This window comes from Amphibalanus amphitrite, unplaced genomic scaffold (assembly GCF_019059575.1).
Source record: "Amphibalanus amphitrite isolate SeventyFive unplaced genomic scaffold, NRLGWU_Aamphi_draft 001665F_arrow, whole genome shotgun sequence".
NCBI classification, from domain to species: domain Eukaryota; kingdom Metazoa; phylum Arthropoda; class Thecostraca; order Balanomorpha; family Balanidae; genus Amphibalanus; species Amphibalanus amphitrite.
In genome coordinates, this window is record NW_024883158.1 from 108,263 (window position 1) to 129,479 (window position 21,217).

Below are 21,217 nucleotides of genomic sequence, written 5' to 3' on the forward strand. Positions count from 1 at the left end.
CTGCTCACACACGGAGCTAACGAGAAAAACACGCTGTGGCCGGCCCCTAACAACATCCGGCGGCAGCGGGGCGACGTGCAGGACACAGGCGGGGCCACGCCTCGGAGCGGCGCCGGTTTTACGGCCAGAAAATACCGGGTGCTATTTTACGACTTACTGATGGGAGTAACAGAGGACTCATAGATCGGAAAATTAGTCGGCCGATTTATCTTACTGGTCATTGATGATCAGATTCGTACCCCGCAACTACATTAAAACAATAAAAAGGGAAAAGTGACATTTGAAAAGAAAGTAGATAGGTGTCATTTAACTGAATGACAAGACAATTTGTTGTGGCATTATCTCAGCCATACTACGGTTCTTTTCATACACTTCCCTTGATATCTTTCGCATGCCTACCAATGCGTACCCAAGAACCAAGATACCATCTTTTGCCCATGTCATTTTTTCTGCTCGTTCATCGAAATTCGGCATTTTAGTCAGAAACGTCTGACGTCACGAATAAATTCGGCCGAAAATGGACATCAAAACGATGCGCTATTCATGGACTGTGTCGACTCTTTTATTGCGTTACGGGGGCAGGAAGCGGTGTCCCACACTCAAAGAGGACGTGGGAAATGGCAATTGACCTGTTGACACCGCCCGGGAGGGCGGCCGACTCCGGTTCCGACTCCGACTCCGACTCCAGCCACGGCTCTGACCATGCTGGCACAGCACCTGAGCCTGTGGCTGTCCCTCCGGCAACTGCAGATGCGTGGCCGAGTGACATGACGCAGTGCCGGACAGCAAGAACCATCATCTCCTGGCGTGACAACAGCAAGGCTTGGACCGATTAACCTATGGAATTGGAATGGGCTACGAACCAGTAACTAGAGCAAACCTTGCCGCAAAAATGCTAGGAGAGGCGTTTGGGTCGCTGACGCCAAACTCAGCTCAGCAGACAGCAGGTAGGTATACCTATCAGTTCATGCCAGACGGGCAGATAATCATCAGCATCATTGCATCGAGACTCGAGCTATCACTCGGGGCTCGGGCCTACTTTCTGGGCGGCTCCTAGCTGCAGACTCCCGGTATACCTAAGCCCAGGCATTGAACCATCGAGCATGGATACCAAACCTGAGGTATGCATTATGCAATACACATCAGACCTGCCATAGGCGAAAACTACCGTCCGTGAGAAAATTGGAATGCATTACATTTACATGCAGCTTACGCCTTACGCAAATTGGACAAAAAACGATCACTCCAAACGAGCAATATTACAGCTGGCATTTGATGAAAGTAAAACGAAATGATATCCGGATGTCGGTAAGTAGGTCCATTAGCAAATACAAGAGCATCCAATATATTCGCGCTCCCCGGTGTGCACCCCTCCCCCTTCCGGATCAATCACAACGTTCGTTCAGTAGTCAGTGCTCACCTTGCTCAAGTCTCCCTGGTTCGTTGGTTGACACGCTGGTCTCTCGATGAATCTGCTACCTCGCCATCCACAGTCCACAGCTCAGCTCTCGCTTTCTCAATCAGTTCGGTCACAGCCTCACAGAGCAGCAGCACACACCCCACACAGCACCGGGCGCGGGACTAGCGGGCGGGCCGCGCGTGCGACGCGACGGGCGACGGGCGACGGCCGCGCCGCTGTACAGTGCTGCCATCTAGTAAAGACAGGAGGCGGTAGGAGACGGGAACTAGTCTGACATCTAGTGAGCAGTTGTAGAAGCTGCCAGTGGTATAGGCGACGGGCTGGTCGATTGCTTTCATTTCAGCTGCATGTTTCAGTTCAGTTTGAGGTTTCTCGAGTTTGCTGTGTGAAGTTGTGCGTGGGCGATGCGAGCAGTGTGTGTACGTGTAGTGATAATGCCGATGCTGGGCGTCCGCTGACGATCGAGGAGGAGAGGACAAGCAGGACATACCTAAGCCGGAACTCCCGTCTCCTTTTCAGAATTCAGGTACGGAAATATGGAATAATTCCAGCATTATTTCGTGACATGATCTCCGTTCTCCTTTCGTATTGCAGCGCAGCATATTTGTTTCTGCCTGCATGCTGGCACGTCTCTAGATTTAGAGCATTATTTGCATCAATTACAGTTGTACCAGGTCCGGTCAGGTGGGACAAGTGCGTCTCAGTCTGCAAAGTCACTAACCGATAATATTTAAATATGTTGATGAAATTGACCAATAACATGGCAGTGAGGTGTATTTTGGCATGTAACAAAAGTAAGCCGAAAATACAGAACGAGCTTTCGTCTTACGACATCATCGGGTTCTGAGAACCCGATGATAATGATGTAACGAAAGCTCTTTCTATATTTTCGGCTTTATTTTGTTATATAAAAATACACCTCACTGCCATGTTATTGGTCACTTTCATCAGCATTATTATATCATGGCAAAACCGACCATTCAATACATCAACCGATAATATCATTCAATCCCTCTGAACCGATTTAGGCATCTAAAGCATCGCTCATGATTACTCTCACTGAGATTTCTTGTTAAGCATTTATTTAAAAATACAGGCCAGTGAGTTTGGCCTCGTGTCTCAATCTGTCTGATCTCTAGTCCATGCTGTCTTGCGTCTTGTCTCAAGTCTCAACTCTGGCTCAGGTTTTGAGTCACGAATACGATATACCTATTATAGACTAGAAGGCAGAGTAGAGGGCGAGTGGAGTCCCGTATAGGTACATAGCTGTCACCTGGCGGTAGCTACTGGTACTACCGCCAATGAAGGTGGCGGGCCGGTTTAGGCAGGAGGGTCGCTCTCGGTATTGCCGCCGCTTCACACAGAGAAAGGGGATGGACAATGCAAAATGGTAGTGTTGGTGGTGGTGTCGTGGGAGGGGGGGGGAGCTGTGAGATTTTAGGCCAGTCCTGCTGTAAAAGGAATTTTTACTGGTTAGCCGGTCCCTACGAACGCCTTTTCGCGTTTTTCTGTCTCAGTCTGTATTAATTTCTACAAGATCATCATTTTTTCTTTATCATCACCGTCCTTTCTAGTTTCTAAAACGTCAAAATTGGCTCAACCACTCCATGACCTTTGTAGATCGTAGCACATTGTGACAAGGAGAATCCTTCATTTACACATTTACGAAACTCGACTCTATGGACACGTGGCGACTGGCGACACAGGCGACAGGCGTGCGGAGTTCGAAAGAGGCTAAAAAATCGCGAAAAAAGTAGGCACATTGCTCCTTTTTAGGTCAGGTCAAAGGTCAGGTCACCAGAGGACATTGAAGGTCAGCTTTCCCGACTTTAGCATTCACATAAGATTTAGATCATCGCTTGGCCGGGTATAATGTTGCATATCAGTCGATCCGTATCGTTGAACAGAACACATCGAAGTTGTAGCTTTATTTATTCATCGCTCTGGCTTGTCTCTCTCAAAAGCAGTTGTTGAAAAATTGCTTGTAATGTCCATGAATAGGTGACCCTATGGATATAAGCTCACGGCTGACATTTTCTAACTCGGTTTAGTTTTTGATACATGTATTACCCAGTATTACCTGTATTAACTGTGGCATGACGCTTGAGAGTTTGAGCATTGTTTTCGTCCACAAAGATGCTGTTGGCAAAATTCACATCGATTTTTAATCGAGGGTGTACGCAAAATCAACCTGACTTCGATTTATTTTGACTATAGGTATAGGTGACTGATATAAAAAAAAATCCGAGATTGACGTTTCAAAGATCCTGCGCGTAAACGTGCGCAATTTACGTACGCAATTGCTGAAAATTTCAGAGCAATCGTTAAGTGCGTGGGTAGGTACGTACAGCTATCGCGGGCATTTGCTTTTTCTTGGGGCGATGTTACTTGACGTGAACTGGGACCCTGACCAGTGACCTATGTAGAAACTAGAAAGACTTGGCTAGGGCGGAACTGAAGTTCCTACATGTACCGAAATGGTATGGTATAAAAATAAAATATGCCCGAAACAGTGGCTCCGTGCGCTGCTTTAATAATTTTGTAATAACAGAAAACAAAAGTAAAAACTTAGTGTGCCCTAAAAGCGGTTCGCATCGTAAAACCCGATCGACCGACAATTGCGTTATGCAAAAGATCGTAGGTATGGCTTATAAGCGCACCACTTTGGCATTATTTTTCGCCTCAATAATGTACTTATTATATCAGGCCTTGTCGCACTTTTCTTCTAGGAACAGGAAGAGCTCGGCTGATAGTTGGGCTCTGAATTGACCGGTGTTTGATTGCTCTCGGGGATAATGGCGCGTTTTCAGGTCAGTCAAATCACGTTCCAATACCGACTTCTACTTATGATCCAATCGTGGCGTGACCCGTCCTTCGCTCTGCGGCTGGAGTCGGCGATTACATCGCGCCAGCCGAGTTTTGAACGTCATGCTGAGCCTCCTTCACACAACGTTGCATCATCAGATTATAATGAATTATATCAAATGGTATATTAAATGAGCTTCAACAACAGTATAGCCTATTCTGCGCAGCAAAGACTTGGGTGTTTCTCGGTCTAATTTTGATGAATGCTGTGAATGGCCGGTGACTGATATGCCGGCTCCGTGCAGAATACCGTACTCGAAATCAGTGAGGCGTGAGTGCTGATTACTTTATTCCACTACTGTTTATAACTCACGCATCCGTATGAGTACAATCGTGGTAAGACTGAGTGACATAGGTAGTAGGTACTTATATGGGTACGTCAGTAGCATGCATATAAACTCTTGTGATACTTTGTTTAGGATTAACGCCTTATTACTTATAAATGATTTAGAATATCAGTCTCCAGACTCTGAGAAAAAAAACTGAATGGTATTCGAACGGTGTGGGTGCAGGAGAAGCCATCAGTACCTAAATCGTGGTTGAGTTTTGACGTCTGAATGATCTGATGAAAGTGGGTCCTCCGAGGTAAATTTGGCGTTCTATTCGGAAACTCAAAATAGTTGTAACCCAAAGGTAATAACTATTCATTTTAACGTCTATTATTCTTCTTTCTCAGATCGGTAGCATAGATTCGCTAGCAAACAATGTGCAGCCTGAACGTTTCAACCGAACGTTATCCGCCCCCCCCCCCCCCCGCGCGGCTACAGTTTGCTCTTATTCTGTAACCGGCTAAGCTCCCGTTTCACCAACTCGGTCACCTGGAGGGCGCAGCCCCAGAACATAGTGACCCCGGACCCTCCGTGACCGTAGTTGTGCACCACGGGCACCTCCCTGTCGGCGATCATCCTGCGCTCCACCTCCAGTCGCACGCCGCCCTCTCTGAACGGACGCAGGCCGGCCCACACTCGCTCCACCCGCGCGCTCTGCAAACTCGGGATCCAGCGCCGACAGCGCGCCAGGATCGCCGCCGTGTCGCCGTCGTCGATATCGACGCGCCAGTCGCCGCGCTGCGCCGTGCCGCCCAGCACGACAAACTCGTCGTTCGGGATGACGTAGGTGCCCGGGAAGCTGAATTTGGCGTTTTTCACGCTCGGCGCGTGGACTTTGATCACCTGTCCGCGGACCGGCATCACCTTTTCATCCCCGACCAGCTCTCGGGCTCCAATCCCCGTGCAGTTGACTATTATATCATAGCCAGGGAGCTCGTCCAGCGTCTTGACTCGAGATTTGATCACCTTTCCTCCTAGATCGCGGAATCGTTTCATCAGGAACGGCAGCATCTTGGAGGGCTCGGCGTAGACGGTGACGTAGCGGTATCCCTTCTTGCCCTGATGTCCGCCCTCGGCCAGGTCGCGCTCGGTCATGGGCGTGCAGCTGAAGGGCACGTCCTTCCAGAAGGGCTCCGGCATGTTCTCCTCCACGTCATAGGCGGAGACGATGCCCAGCCCGGGACACTCGCCCTCCTGCCACAGCTGGTGAATGAAGTCGTGAGTGAGCCGGCCCCATTTGTTCAGCTGCCGGAGAGAGGTCAGGTCAGGTCAGGTCGACCGTTCACAGCCGTGGTGGGCGGGCCGGGTGACGATTTTAACTAGGTGGGGGGTTGAAGGTCAGCTCACTGAATGAGGCTGGTTTGGAGCTATGGAGCTCGTTAGAGCTCTAAGAATGAAAAGTGAGACTTCGATAATTAAGACAAACAGCTCGGGAACATGCGGGCATTTCGTGTGCGTGTTTTGCTCGACGCATGCCCTTTCGTATGTCAGGGACGGGGAAGAATGAACGTTTTGTGCATCTTCAGCCCTGCTGAAAGGGGAGACGCACATCCCTTCCCTCATACCCAGAATTGTTCCCATTCAGGTGATTGAATGGGAAGTCTGCTATCAAACCTTTCACATCTGTTTGCCCAACATATGGGAAACAAATCAAGCATTTGTACCAATAATCCGTTTCTTACTTACATCGTAAGTACTCAAATTGAGCGCCTTTGCATGTTGTGAAAAATAACAAATCATGTTTTTGGCACGTAAAAATCATACTTATCCACCCCGTAGCGCTCCGGTATGTGATACGTCCTCCCAAATCTCTCCTCAATGCCATCGGGCAGCCACCGGACGTTGTCTCTCGACACTAATCACCCGATCGGCCGCAGGGTGTCGGCGATAGGGCGTTCCCCTTCCCCCGTCCTTGTGATGGGGTGTGAAGGACGCGGCCATCCGGAACACAACAGCGTCCGTGTCACCCGCCGGCTGTTACGGAACTGACCGTGCCGGAACGGACAGGTGGGGATCCGGTCCAGTCCGATCGACCGACCGTGCCGACAGGACGGACACCCGGTCACAGATAGACGGTCACGTACAGGCGATATTTCTCTCCTGTCTCGGCCTTGGGTTCGACCTTTAAGGTCGCTTTTTTCGGGAATGTGGATCACAATTCTGGGGCTTTTTGTGACAAGTTACATCTACCTAGTACATTTGTATAAGCTCAATAATTGAAGCGTTGGATCTATTTCATCGAGGACATTTATGAATGACAGTTACGGTTGGGAAGTCTGATAGACTACGTTTTATTGCTTACTTTCAGTAACATGAAACGACCAAGCAACAAGCACCTTCGTTGGTAGAATCGATAAAGGCAATAGTACAGTACATACCCAACACCCAAGCACACACAGGCATGCACCCACCTGGATGTGCGGCCCGGCGATGCTGCGCGGTCCCCAGACTCCGGCCGAGCCGTCGCCGGTGGTGTCAGGAGTCAGCTCTGCTCCGATCAGGGTGACCTCCGCGTGCTCCAGGTCGGTCCGCAGCGCCAGGGCCGTGCTGACGCCCACCACACCGGCTCCTAGCACGGCTACCGACGGCGCCATCAGCCGCTCACGGAGTCACGACTTCACGGAGCGGGCGCGGGGCGCGTCAGAGGAGGGAGGGGGCGGGATGTGGGTCACGTCAGGGGCTAGGGTCACGTCAGGGAGAGGGCAGTCAGTTTTGGGCTACGTTAGGGGTGGGTGCAAAGGTCATTCGGAAGGTCGAGGTCACGGGCAGCTGCAGAGGTCAGTCAGCAGGGCACAGGCCAGGATTAGGTGTCGGGAAAGTCTGAGGGACGGAGGACGGTGCGGTCAGCCCGGTGTCTGTTGCTCGTCTGACGGCAGACCGGTGCCGGCTCTGGTCCGCTCGTGACGCGGCTCTGTCCAGGACTAGAGAACTCGGGAGTAAACAGACCCGAGCGCTGAGTTCACCGGTGTCATGGTGGCGCACAGGACGGGCGTGATATAGCGCATATCTTAATGACAACGGTAACTGACTGGGGTTTATTGACCTTCAGAGATAAACCACCCAAGTGATAAACAACATAAATGTCCGCATGTTGGTAGGTTGCCAGGGCCATTTGCTGCGCCACGGCGTGGCCTGACCCCGCTCTGTTCGTCGTCACATTAACTGCGAGGTGGCAGGGCAGGGCAGCTGGGGCAGGGCACTGGGCAGGGTGGAGGGGACGCTGAGATGTCCTGGCCGGCTGCCAGGAGCGCGGCGGCGCCCCGCCCGGCCCGTGGCCTTGTCCCAGGAGCTGCCGCTCCAGTGCGGAACCACCGGCCGCTGCTCTAGGTCAGCTGCCGCCGCGCGGAGACGGCGCCGCCCGGTAGGTCGCCGGCGGAGGGCGGGCGGCGCCCCGCGCGGCCGGTACGGCCCGCCCGCGCCACACAGGGACGCCTTATGGGCCCCCGCCCCTCCTCAATAGACGCTGCCACCGGCTGACACCTTCCAATGGAGCGGCGGAAAGACGCCCTTTCAGAAGCGTGAATCTGGTCATCCCGAGCGGACACCTGCGTCGTTAAGTTTTGAAGACGCAATTAATTATTCTTCCGGGGTAAGTAATATAAAAACAGCGGCCTTGGACTGATTAATTATAGGGGTAATGCCGCGGAGAATGGGTCGGGGTGGGGTGGGCCTGTTTGGTAGGCGTGCCTCTCGGCTACTGTCCAATGGTGCATTTCGAGTTTCGCAACACCACTTTCAACTTTCAATGTCAATGACATAATACACCCCCGTATCTAGGTGACCTGTGGTTTGTGAGTATTCTCACGATTATCTGAGCTCGACCACTTCCAGGCGCATATTACGGTATAGGACACTGGTGTTTGTTTTCACATTATCGGGACGCACCATGTAGAATGTAAAAGGGGCTGAGCAAACAAGGGGAATTTTCTGCAGGCAGTGTTTTCTTGTTTTCCCGATGAATTATACGGTAATTGTGGTAAACGGCGACCGATTTACATATTAATGAGTTAGATTTATATTTATACCATTCTTTTGGCAATGGACTGATGTTAACTATGCCTTCTTATTTTTTTTGGATTTTTCATTAATCGTTAGCTTGACTCGAACCATCTCTGCAGTCTGCATACCTAAATTTGTCGAAATGATACGAAATGATGACAGAAGATGAAAAGAACAATGATGTTAGAGGGAAACAACAATTAAATGAAAATTGATACGTTATTGCACATGCGAGACGTTGTTCAGAGCATATGGGTTTAGGTACGATGGATTAGTGACAGCATACATTGTCTCAGTGACGATTTTAACGTCATTATTCTCCTAGTGACCGGTCATGAAATAAGCCCAGCTCGTTGGTCGAATTGCAGGGTTACTGTTTCCATTTCTCACACGGGTTCCTTTTCCAACGAAATAAGCAATTTATAATCCTGTTACGAGTTGATATTTGTAGTGGTTTCGCTTACATCGGCTGTGATTTTCACAGTACAGCCATGCGTGAGTAAATGGATACTACGTCGAACGATGTGTAATTAGAATATCATTGCATGTTTTCAGGACAGTTCCTTTATTCATCGCTTGTCTTGCTGTGCCTGAAAGCATGAGGAGCTGTAGTTTGTTTAGGAAGCACTCCATGAGTGATTAAGTTCGTAACGTGCCTATTTGACCTAAGGTGACAAGATATTTATGCATGACTGCTCAGTTATCTTCCGTCAATATGTCAATTTTTCACCGACTTTACCGCTGTTCTCAAGACTCGGTTACTTGTAATATCCATTCGTAAATGATAACCGTCTCATAAAACCATCGGTACGCACGTATTCAAATGTATTGGCACCCGACAATGTATAGACCTCACCTAAAATCACACTCCAAAGCGCACATTCGCACATAAATTACTTGCACGCAACAATGTAACATGAGTAAGTATCACTAGCTTCTGCTGATAATTTAGCTACCATGGCGGCATACACATTACACAGTTACAAAGTTGAACAGCCTATTCAGACTTGGTCTTGTGGTACGGCCCCGGATAGTACACATGCACAAACTCAATCTTCTTGGGAGGAGTCAGCGGCTTGTGCACAACCTTCGGGGCGTACGTAGGCTTCGGGGTGTAGGCATGCACCGGGGCGTAGGCAGGCCTGGGGGTGTAGGCGTGCACCGGGGAGTGTCCCTTGCCGTAGCCGGACGCCTGACCGTGCTCTGGGTACGACTGGTGGCCGTAGCTGGGGCTGGGCCGGTAGGTTGTGTGGGGGCGGCCGTAGGCCATCGTCGGCGCGTAGGACCGGTGGGGTGGTCTGTACGGGGAGCTGGTAGGATGGGGTTTGTACGAAGGAGAGGGCTTGTATGATGTGTGAGAGGGGGCTGGTACCTTGTACTCGTTGTGGGAAGGCGTCTCGTAGGACGGGCTATGGATGGGATGCGGCTTGAAAGACGGAGAAGGCTTGTAGGAGGACGGATGGGCGGGCTTCTCGGCCTTGTACGAAGGGGCCGGCTTGTAAGCAGGGGAGTGAGTGGGCTCCGCCTTGTAAGCGGGTTTCGGCTTGGGGGTTGTGTGCGCGGGCTCAGCCTTGTATGAGCTGGCCGGCTTGGCGGGCTGGGGCTTGTAGGCGGGCTCCGGTTTGTACAGCATGGTCGGCTTGGGGGACGGCTCGGCGTGGTACGACGGCTTGGGTTTGTACGACGTCTTGTGACCGTAGCTGGGCGACGGCTTGTAGGCGGTAGCGGGGTGCGCGTAGCCGGCCGCGGGAGTGTAGGGCGTGGGGTGGCCGTAGGCCGGGTACGACCCGTAGCTGGTCGCCGGCTTGTATGGCGCAGGGCTGTAGCCGTACGACGGCCGGCCGTACCCTCCGGCAGAGTACGCCGGGGCGGGCTGATAGGGGTGGGCGGGGTACGTTGCGGCGCCGTGGGCCCCGGAACCGGAGGAGCCGTGGCTGGCAGAGCCGTAGCCATAAGCCGGCATGTAGGATGAGCCGTGGCCGTAACCTGAGCCGTACCCGTACGAGGCGGGCGGCTTGTAGGAGGAGCCGTGGCCGTAAGAGGGCGGGGAGTATGGAGTCACGGGCTTGTGGGACGGGTAGCCGTAGGAGGGGTACTGGGCGTAGCCGTAGGTGGACGAGGGCTTGTAGCCAGCAGAGTGGCTTGAGGCCTTGGGGTAGGACGCACCGGCTCCGTAAGAAGTGGAGGGCTTAGCATCAGCGCCGTACGAAGTAGAGGGCTTAATATGAGCACCGTAGGCGGTGGAGGGTTTGTAGGCGGGCGAGTAGCTGGCGTCAGCGCCGTAGGATGTAGAGGGCTTAATGTCAGCGCCATACGAAGTAGAAGGCTTGTAGGCGGGACCGTACGAAGTGGAGGGCTTATAGGCGGAAGAGTAGCTCGCGTCAGCGCCGTAGGACGTGGATGGCTTAATATCAGCACCGTAGGAAGTGGAGGGCTTGTAAGCGGGCGAGTAGCTCGCGTCAGCGCCATAGGATGTCGAGGGTTTGACAACAGCGCCATAGGAGGTGGATGGCTCTTCGTCGCCGTCGCCCGAGTCGGAAGAATCAGCACCATATGCGGTGGAAGGCTTGACATAGGTGTCATAGGACGAGTATGCCTCATCTTCAGCGTCATAGGAAGAAGCCTTAGCGTCGGCGCCGTAGGAAGTGGAGGGCTTGTAGCTCGACGAATAGCTGGGAGCCTTGACATCAGCTCCATAGCTGGTGGACGGCTTGGCCACGACGCCGTAGGTGGCCGAGGGCTTGACGACGGCTCCGTAGGCAGTGGATGGCGCCTTGTAGTCGGAGCTGTGACTAGACGTGGGGTGTTTGCTGGCGGTGGAGCCGGCCTCCTCCGTGGACGGCACGCTGTAGCTCAGCGCCTTGGTGTGCGCCGGCGCCGCTCCGTAGCCCGAGTGGCTCGGCCCGTAGGCGGGCCTGGCGCCGTAGCCGCTGTGCGGGGCGTAGCCGGCGGGTCCCCGGTATCCCTTGTAGCCGGTGCTGTGTTTGGGCCTCAGCGGGTGGACGGGCGCCGGGCCGTAGGCGGGTCGGGACACGCCGTGCGGGCCGTAGACGGGCCGTGGTGAGCTGTAGCCGCCGCTGCCGTGGCCGGCCGGTCCCTCTGGGTACTGCGCCACGCCCTCGTAGGTGACGACCACGTTGTATCCGCCGTCGCCGACCTCGTCAGCCGTATAGCGGACGTGCTGGACGCGGCCGTCGGGCAGGTTGACCGAGTACTGGCCCAGCACCGTCTGGCTGTCGCTGTGCGCCTCGTGCGAGAACACGGTGCCCGTGTAGGGGTCCGATACGCCGTACTTGAACTGGTACGGCCGGGCGTAGCCGTACTCTGGGGCGTAGCCGGGGTGCGGCGGTCCGGCGGCGGACGCCAGCGCCGCGGCGGCGGCGACCAGCAGGAGGACCTGCGGAAGACAAACGGTCAGCGATGTGCTCTTAGAGGAGGGACAGCCATAAACGGTCATCGGTCTGCTCTTTGGAAAACCTGGAAAATAAATTGTTAACGGTTATCCCGCGCGGGGGTAGTCCACAGATCATCGTACTGCTCTTTTGGGACCTGGAGTAAAATCAACGGAGCCAACAACGTCATCAGCTCTTCAGTAGAAAGCCTGACGTATCTTTTGCTCAATTCTGTGGCGGAATTTCAGTAGATATCAGTTCTTGCATAAATTTTATAGATACCATGATATTTTGTTGTATATATGAATTAAATACAATTTTGATACAGCTTTATAAATTGCATTATAATGAGATATTACAACAATGAACTACATGCATTTGCGAGCTAGACACTGTTTATTACTGGCAGTGATTGGCTATGTTTTATTTGTTTGCTTGTTCGCTTTTTTATTTTTTACTCCTTAAAAACCGTTGTCCGCTCATATGTAAAATTTAAGATATCAGTGAGTAAAAACAAACACAAGATGCATTACATTGCATTAATTTAGTTAGAAATAGACAACTGAAAAGGCACATTCTCCTCCGCAGCTCCAAATATCACCAGGGATCTTTTAATAGCAAATAAAACTAACGATGCGTTAACGCCAAGGCACTAAACATAATGCAACTCGAAAACTTGCGAATCACGCCTGATAATGACGCGGCTGTTGCCGGCCTCGACGGAGCTGCCGTCGGAACAGCCTGCTTCTCACACCACGGGCCATTGGTGAACTACGGGGCGTCGCCACGGACCACCGAGACTGCGACCTCGTGTCAAAGTCCCCAGTCATTCCACACACTTCTTCACACGGCTCCTTCTCCACATCTCAGAGCACCCGACGCACAGCACTCGCTCTCCTCTCGCGCTCTCTCCTTTCCTCGCGATCCGGTGTCCTCCGATCCACCCGGCGCGGCGGTCCGCGGATCTGTGTGCGCGCGCGGCCCGGGTGTGGTCTGGTTACCTTCATGGTGCTGATCTGAGGCGTCACTGACGGGGTGGCCGCTGGTGGGGCGCGTTTTATAGTTATAGTGGGGCGCGGGCTGCCCTTGACATTGCTCCAGACAGCAGGCTGGCGCCGACCAGTCGGAGCGGCGCCCTCATGGCCCCGCGACGGGCGCGCGATTCCGCCTCGGAGGGCTCTCCTCCCACGTCCGCGCCGGCAGTGTGGAGAGGAACAGTCCCCAGCCCGAGGACCGGCAGAGGGTCCTCATCCCACAACAGGGCCGCCGACCAGCAGCCCTCGGAGGATCACTAACCGAGGATTCTGATCAGTTCTGCTCCCGGATGAGCAGTAAACGCGGTGGGCAATCCACGTCCGGTAGTCCGCAGAGGACCAACCAGGGTTCCACGTCCAGCAGTTCTCAACGGACCAATAAAAGGCGCCTCCACCCACATATCTGCGAACAGCCGGTCACTCTGTTCACTGGACCAATAGAGGTCCTCCCTCACGTATCAAAATACTCGGTTGTCCATCAAAGGATCGCGTCACGTTCTGTCGTCACTCGGAATGAACTGTTGTGCGGGTCTTGCTTCCGTTCCACATAATGTGGAAATGACGGGCGGAACTTCCGTTTGCTCGGATCGTGCTGCAGCGATTGAAAGCATAATTATGTTACAGCGTGGCGAATCTCTAAGTGTTTGTTGCGGTCTTTCAATGCTATACTTCTGTTGTACTCACAGAGTTGTTTGCCCTAGCCAAAGAAACAATAAGTTAATTGGTTTCACTGCAAAGACCAGTAGGCAGTACCTAAGTTGTTTATGGAATAATTTTATGTGGGTAACAACAGTCGTATTGGGGGTGAATGGCGGGGCTTCAGACGCTGATGGTATTTTTCCGTTCAGATTACAACAAAACTTAGGTGAAACGAAGCCGAAGATAGATCGATTTACATGTCATTTTAAGTCTATGCCATTTATGGACAGTTTAGGTACTTTATAGTCACTCTCCGATAAGCATGTCTTAATGTACTGTATAAAGCACCCGCAGATAATTCTGATCTGGCGCTTATGATGACAGCCATCTCAATAAGATTTTAATCGACTGCTCAGATCATGGACAGGGTCTAAGTGCATGTTTGCACAGACTGAGATCTTGTCTGATAGTGACGAATGCAGTGGCTCACTCCCGAATAGCTCAGGGGCCCTGTTGTGGGGACCGGGATCGGCCTGAGTCCAGAGCTAATCTATAACCTCAACGGGTGGGAGAAGGTTTTTTGTTTCTCGCGGAAACGCCTGGCAATTAAAGACGAATGCAGCTAAGCTGTTGCACTATCGGTATTAACTGCGCAATGTTCAAGACTCATTCAGGCCAAATGACAGCATTACTGTGATTTTGGTTCGCGATGTATCATCCACTAAACAAAGCATGCCCGTCTTACCACACTTTTCTCTACCAAAGAATTAATGCCAAATATTGTTTCCCTGCATCCCCACTTGACCCAGTTTAAGTTGAACGCAGTAAGTGACACCCGGAGGCTCACCTATGCACTAACCATTTGATATCGAATTTGACCCGTCATCAGTGCTCTAATTGGTCCGATCTGTGTGCGGTGCGCCCGCCCGCTGAGCCGCCGCTTACCGTGCCCCCCCCCCCTCGCTCAGCCGAGCCAGAGCAGGGCGTCACCCGACTCCCCCTTCCCAGCGCCCCCCGCTGGGCCTCTTATCACCTGTCACAAATCGAGCCATTTGGACAAATTACGTGCTCTTTTATAATTAATCGATGGTTGACAGCAGGAGAGATCACTGCGTGGCCCCCGGGTAGGTCGAGAAGTCGGCTGATGTACCAAAGTGACGTCTTCGAAATGACACTGAGCACTTAGATACGAGCGCAAAGGCCACACTGATATGAAAATGCATTTGCGTGTCTTGGTAAAGTGGTTTTTGATCGGTGTCTTGTGTTCGCAACAACACACCAACGCATTATTGTAATACACTTTAGACTGTCATTTCCTTACTCACTCTTACTCATTTTACTTTTAATATCCCATTAACAAAATATGTGAGCGGATACTCCAGCGATAAATTTTGTAGAGACTAGAGAGTAGAGAAACCAAATAATCGTTACAAATTCCTTTCCTCTCGGTGGTAAAATTTTCCAACACATGTTTCCTACCCTCACAGATTATTTCCTCCTTGTTGGTTTTGTAATGCGCCCGTTTTTTTCTAGATCGTGCTGTACTCTGCCACCGCCGTTTGTTACACGTCCGTTCAAGGAGAGGCTGCCGTTCGGTTTGCAGCCTTGTTGGCGCCGCTCCAGGTCCCTGACCTCATCAACAACTGGATCTGTAGATACCGCCCCGTGTCACGCGGCCGGGTAACGAGAGCTCGTTCCGCCCGCGTCCACCACACTTTGGCGTTGTCTTTAGGCTTTATAAGCGTGAAAGCTGTTTTCACTTACAGTCTGAAAGTTGTAAAACAATGAAATTCACTGTAGGTATACACTTTTTTAAAAGTTGGAGATGATTTTTGACTAAACTCGTATGAAAAAATCATCGCATTTTAGAGAACACCGTTTCTATATCTTCCTAGTTGAGTTTTATTTGCCATTGGGTCTACAGTGCAGGGATATACAGGGTGATCCAAAAAATTGGAACCCCTAACCCCTAAACCTAAAATGTCTGTAAAAAAAAACCCGAACCCCTAAAATGTCTGTAAGCCCGAAGTTTTCACTTTATTGACAAATTGCAAACACCATTAGAAAGAACGTTCAATTTTTTATAAAACCAAGCTGATTGAACTTAACTATTACCATGGATGAGATAATAATGGATTGGTGTCTTCGCAGTTTTGGGCGACATTGAGCTCAGGCCTGCCATCTAGCGGGAGAATTATCGTAAGTTAGGAGCAAGCCGAGTGAACGCCGCTGATTAGCATTGTGACACACGGGAGTGTCGTGTAGTAGCAGGCTTGTTTTGCAATTTTTCAAAAGGTTATGTCTTTATATGTCAGCAAAAGCGAAGAAATTAGTAGATTTATGTGCAGGGTCAGTAATAAGATAAGCAGTTCCATGTTATTTCATCATTAAATCGTGAAACAGGGAGTTATTGGAGGCTTCGCCAGCACGTGTCGTTTTCGCTATTTTTCACATGAGTCTTTACTTGGCCTAAATCAAACAAATTGTCCGATCAAAGAACAAAATGAACGTAAGTACTATCTATAAGCCTAATGAAAAAGTTAAACGGAATTGCTAACGTCATTGCCGCTCAATATGTCATTCAAGACGCTCTATGAAAAGGACCCAACCAGTGCTGCGTAGTCGATGAAATTTCAGTGACTTTGGCTCCAACTCCGACTCCGGTATCCAAATATCGACTCCGACTCCTTCGGGCAGAACTGTCGATTCACACAGACTCCGACTCTGACTCCGACTCTGCAGCCCTAGTAAGTCTGTGGAGTCGATGACTTTTCGGTGATGTTCGACTCATACTCCGACTACAGCTTTTGATAATCAACCGACTCCGAGTCGGAACAGAACCGCTGGCTCTGACTACAACTCCGCAGCCCTGGCCCAAGATAGCCGCCTAAAACTTTGATGTGTGATCTTCTTCGTACATTGTGAATGTTATTTTAAACAAGGAGTGGAAAAGGGAGACGAAGCCTTCACAAACAAGGATCTCCTGTTGCGGATCAATCAGCTGCTGGAACAGAAAGGCATAAACACCACGCATCTCATTTCATCGTTTTCCTAACGACTCCAATGTCAGCACTGATCAATGCAGTGCGAGCATCGATGTGACATTTGTGTACCAAGTTTGAGTGTTATCCGCCCAGCCGTTCTTGAGATATGGAAGCGACACCTCGCACGTGAGCACGTGCAGTAGCACCCCCATAGTGACACATTGAAATGCATTGGCCTGTGGGTGCCTAACTATTGACGAAGTTTTACTGTAATGGGCCCAGCCATTGCGGAGTTACTTTATGTGGAACAATTTCGACACCCCTAAGTTGGCACGTGACACGTGCCGTAACATTAACTAAGATGAAGAAAATCGGGCGAAATTCGGAGAAGAAGGAATAAGCCTACCAAATGTGTATGACATATTGTCAAACTGCTGTATACCATTGTGAGTAAATGGCCATATAAAAGCTCGTACAAGCCGATGGGACTGGGCGTTTCAATACACACCGTCTTACGCATTTTATTTTCGTTATTACCTAAAGGCTGCTTGACTTTTTTGGCTTTCAAGCATTTAAGACATTTTTTGTCGTCTCAGGTCCAGTAAGATTACCTCCAACTCGTGGGAATATGCACTTCGAGCCAACTAACACCACACCCACGTGTGTCATAATGCTGAGAGATGGCGTTCACTCGGCTTGCTCCTAACTTACGATAATTCTCTCGCTAGATGGCAGGCCTGATCCCAATGTCGCGGATCCCAATGTTAATTTCCACGAGACACCAATCCAGTGTTATATCATCCATGCTATTACTATAAATACCAGTAAAACGCCTTTTGGGCGAAGAACGAGCGAGCGAGATAGTGAGCCCTGCACGTGCGGAAGGGTGAGAGGGTGCTTCCAACGGGCTTGCGCAAAGCACCCTTCTAACTGGTCGCTAGCGGTGTGCCAAATTTGAACGCAATCGGCTCAGCCGTTCCTGAGATCTGGAAGCGGCATTCTGCACGTGCGCACGTGCAAACGGGGTCCAAAATGACTTTTGCACGGCACCCTACTAACTGGTCCCCAACCGTGTACCAAATTTGAGCGCAATCGGCCCAGCCGTTCTCGAGATCTGGAAACGCCCCTTGCACGTGCGCACGTGCAGTAGCACCCTAACCGCAACACATGGGAATGCATTGCCTGGTGGGTGCCTACCTGTATGCCAAGTTTCAGCGAAATCGCCCCAGTAATTACCGAGTTACTGAAATGGGAACAAATTTGGCACCTCTTATTGTTGTATTTTGCACGTGCACTGGGAGTACCCACATGCATCGAGAGTATCCTATTTTGGGTAGAAGGGATGCTGCTACCCTATAAAAATTACCGCAAGTCAATCGCCCAAGCGGCTGCTGAGATATGAGCCTCTCAAAATCACTACTTTTGCAAAACAGCTTGAACACCCTTGACTTTTCACGTGGCACGTGCCAAGACGGTCACTGAGATGTATCAAAAGTAGTCAATTACGGGGTAGAAGGGATGGGGCTACCCAACAAAAAAAGACCGCAGGCCAATCGGTCCAGCGGCTGCTGAGATATAAGCCTCTCAAAAGCGTTACAGGCCGGGCCGGGCCGGGCCGGGCCGCTCATACTGATATTTTTCCGTTATATTGAAAAGACTCACTTCGCTCGCTGCGCTCGCTCGCTCGTAATTACCCTAGACTTACGCCTATAAAATTTGTGTCACGAAACTCAGTGAAACGGATTTGAACATTATGCGCAAATCAGTGATTGACGGTTTGCTGTTCTGACCATGTCGCATGTTGGAGGTTCATGAAAAAATAGCTCATTCACGTGCTATTGTTAGGAAAGGAAAGGCTGACGTTCACTCAATATACCCTGAGGCTGACGGCCTGCTGGGACCAGTTGTCCCAGAGACTGCTGGTCCGCGCGGTCGGAGTCGTCCCCAAGCGACTCCAGGCCTGCGTGACGGTCCACGGAGCTCGCTTTGAGCACATGCTGGGATGAACAGAGGAGCTAGGACGCGTGAATCTGTTCTATTGCGTGCTTCTGTGTAAACTCTTATGTAATAAAATTGATTTTGGATGTGGTGTTATTCGCAAAAAAAAAAAACAACAGATAGAGTGCTAATGGATTTCAGTGCATTGTTAAAATTTGGTGATTTCATTTCAATTTCACTCAGTTTTCTGACGCTCATTCCGAAAGGTAATAGTGTGCCAATGCTTTACAACATGCATGCACCAATTTGACGTGATTTTATAGAGGATTTAATACTTTTTCTAATGGTGTTTGCAATATAGTGAATACTTTCGGACTTATAGACATTTTAAGTTAGGGGTTCCAATTTTTTTTCATCACCCTGTATGTCTATCTCGCACTCCTCTAAGATGCAAAGATACCACTGCGTGCTAACAACCGTTTTAGTAAAAGATTTAAAATCGTTAGACTTCTGCGCTGACGTCACACATTCAGAGGGGGCATCCAAATGCATTAGCCCCTCTGAATCCAAAGCCCTGCAACTTCGAAATTAGATATTTTCGATTTGAGACATTTCTCGATGTTGTGAGTGCTCAAACCGGTAAGTGCAAGCCAGGGACCCCATTTTGGCTATCTCAACTCAAAACTAATGTTAAGGTGGGATGGTCACTTTAACATGGATCACACGGCGAATTTTGAATACCTATGTAATGGAAGCATTCACTTAGCGGAATGGAAAGTAAGATGTGGACACAAAAGCTGGCCGTTCGCTCCATTCTGACCATTCACTGTATCAAGTGGTCATGATCTAAAACTGCGAATTGTCTATAGCCTGTCATCTCTGCACCTTCACATAAGCAAACCTCGGCTGCTCGACGGTGCCTCTTTTGAAACCGATATGAAGTGAGATGGATCGGCAGTGCCGAGTGAGTTTATTCAACAGGCGCGCCGTCTATAGGAAGACGGATGGTCCTGAGGCACGCTGTGTGCACGTCAGCCGCGCGCTGTGCGTCGGTCACCGATCAGTCTAGCTGTCCAGCTGCCTCACATCTCTGACCTTGGCGCTTCTCGGTCTGTTATTTATCGGCACTTTTGTTGAGATTATCTTCCTGTTTATTGTGATGTGTATCGTGAAACAAACGTTTTAAAACGGCTGCTGAGGAATGCATGACTGTGTTTCGAAGTTCAAACTTTTAAATATTTTATTTTTCATGCTCTTTCAACATTTACAGAATAACACTTTCTTAACCCGGCAGTTGCTGGGGTATTTCGCCACCCACCGTTTGCTGGGGGGGGGGGGGGCGTTAGACGCCCCCAGCCGATAACTCGAGAACCAATAGGCGCAGCGAAACGCACGAGGCGGCAAACGAAAGAACGCGACGAGACGCTTCAGATGAGTACTTTAAGTTGAATTTTGAGGTCACATGTCGGGTCAAGGTCAGGTCAAACACCTGAAATCGGGCTTTCAGTAGCATGGACTTCAGGACTTCGCAATGGGCGCCTCTCGTCATAAACTCTGTCAAAACGGTGCACAATCCATCATAAAAGGCCTACAAGAGTGTCAGCTCCATGTAGGGGTCAGTCAAGCATAGGTCAGGGTCAAGGTCAGGTCAACTGGGTAGGCACATATCCCCGAAAATCAAAACTGATATTCGCAGCCTGTGACACATGTTTTCTAGGTAATTTGGGGCGTAGAACGCGATGGTGACATTCATTTTATCATATGTGTACGTGTTTGGCTCAAAAAGTTCAATTTAAGAAATGCATGTATCGTGGTCATGAAGTAGTCACGAGAAATGGCCAAGATTCAGTTCAAGATTATGGAAAATGAGTAACGATAAACAATAATCGAAGATAGCCATTTGATTGATCATGGTATTGGCAGTCTAATGGCGCTTACGGCATGTCTGTATGTCTATTCTGTGATTTTATATGATTTTTTGAACATTTTTTTTTGAACATTTTGCCGTTTTTGGTCGAAAACTCAGAAATCATGACGTCACTAAAATCTCGATATCTCAAAAATTTTCCAACCGATTTTTTGAAACTTTGTCAATATAAACTTCAATCAATTCCCTACAGGTACTCCTCATTCTCGTCTCAGCAAACTATTCAATTGCACCAGCGAATTACCATCCAGCCATTGATGCCGCGTTATCCCGATACTCAGGTCCATTGACACGATGTTGTCGAAAAGGTTGGTACGCCACTGCGCCAGTGCGACAGCTATCGTCAGGCTCCTCGGAGCCCTCCGCTGACGGCTGTGCGGTAAGAGCCTGTTCCGACCTAGTCGGCGAGCCGGAGCAAGGCCGTCAGCGGGTCGTTTCGCACAGTGCCGCTGACTAATTTCAGTCATCACTGGGGGACACGCTGTGCGCGCCGGAGCCCTGAGAGTCACTCTCACACATTACCGGAGCGCGTGCTGGTGCTCTGACGGTACTGTGCCGAGCGAGCGGGTTACGGCGTGTGGAACGTGTCGCCCGTGGTAGTAACAATCCCGCTTAGGTAGAACGTTTCTCGGCGTGGAGCTGGTTTTACGCGACGGTTAGCAGGTGTATCAAATCGATTGGTGCAAGGTT

At 50.4% G+C, this 21,217-nt stretch overlaps 3 protein-coding genes across 3 annotated transcripts in view; all 3 read right to left on the reverse strand.

The window, feature by feature from the left end:
• LOC122374511 overlaps window positions 1-1,599 on the reverse strand; it is a 68,438-nt gene extending 66,839 nt beyond the window's left edge. The window contains exon 1 of the mRNA XM_043353305.1: window positions 1,421-1,599. The gene's annotated coding sequence lies outside the window, so the exon portion shown is untranslated. The remainder of the gene's footprint in view (window positions 1-1,420) is intronic.
• A 3,158-nt stretch (window positions 1,600-4,757) lies between these two features.
• On the reverse strand, window positions 4,758-7,556 carry LOC122374510 (D-aspartate oxidase-like). Its single transcript, XM_043353304.1, has 2 exons — window positions 7,026-7,556; window positions 4,758-5,859 (listed from the first exon to the last, which is right to left on the reverse strand). The coding sequence occupies exons 1-2, from the start codon at window positions 7,206-7,208 to the stop codon at window positions 5,047-5,049; spliced, it is 996 nt and encodes a 331-aa protein (XP_043209239.1). The 5' UTR covers window positions 7,209-7,556; the 3' UTR covers window positions 4,758-5,046.
• Window positions 7,557-9,421: 1,865 nt separating this feature from the next.
• Window positions 9,422-13,040, reverse strand: LOC122374509 (adhesive plaque matrix protein-like). The gene is made up of 2 exons (XM_043353303.1): window positions 13,007-13,040; window positions 9,422-12,010 (listed from the first exon to the last, which is right to left on the reverse strand). The coding sequence occupies exons 1-2, from the start codon at window positions 13,010-13,012 to the stop codon at window positions 9,611-9,613; spliced, it is 2,406 nt and encodes an 801-aa protein (XP_043209238.1). The 5' UTR covers window positions 13,013-13,040; the 3' UTR covers window positions 9,422-9,610.
• Window positions 13,041-21,217: the final 8,177 nt, after the last annotated feature.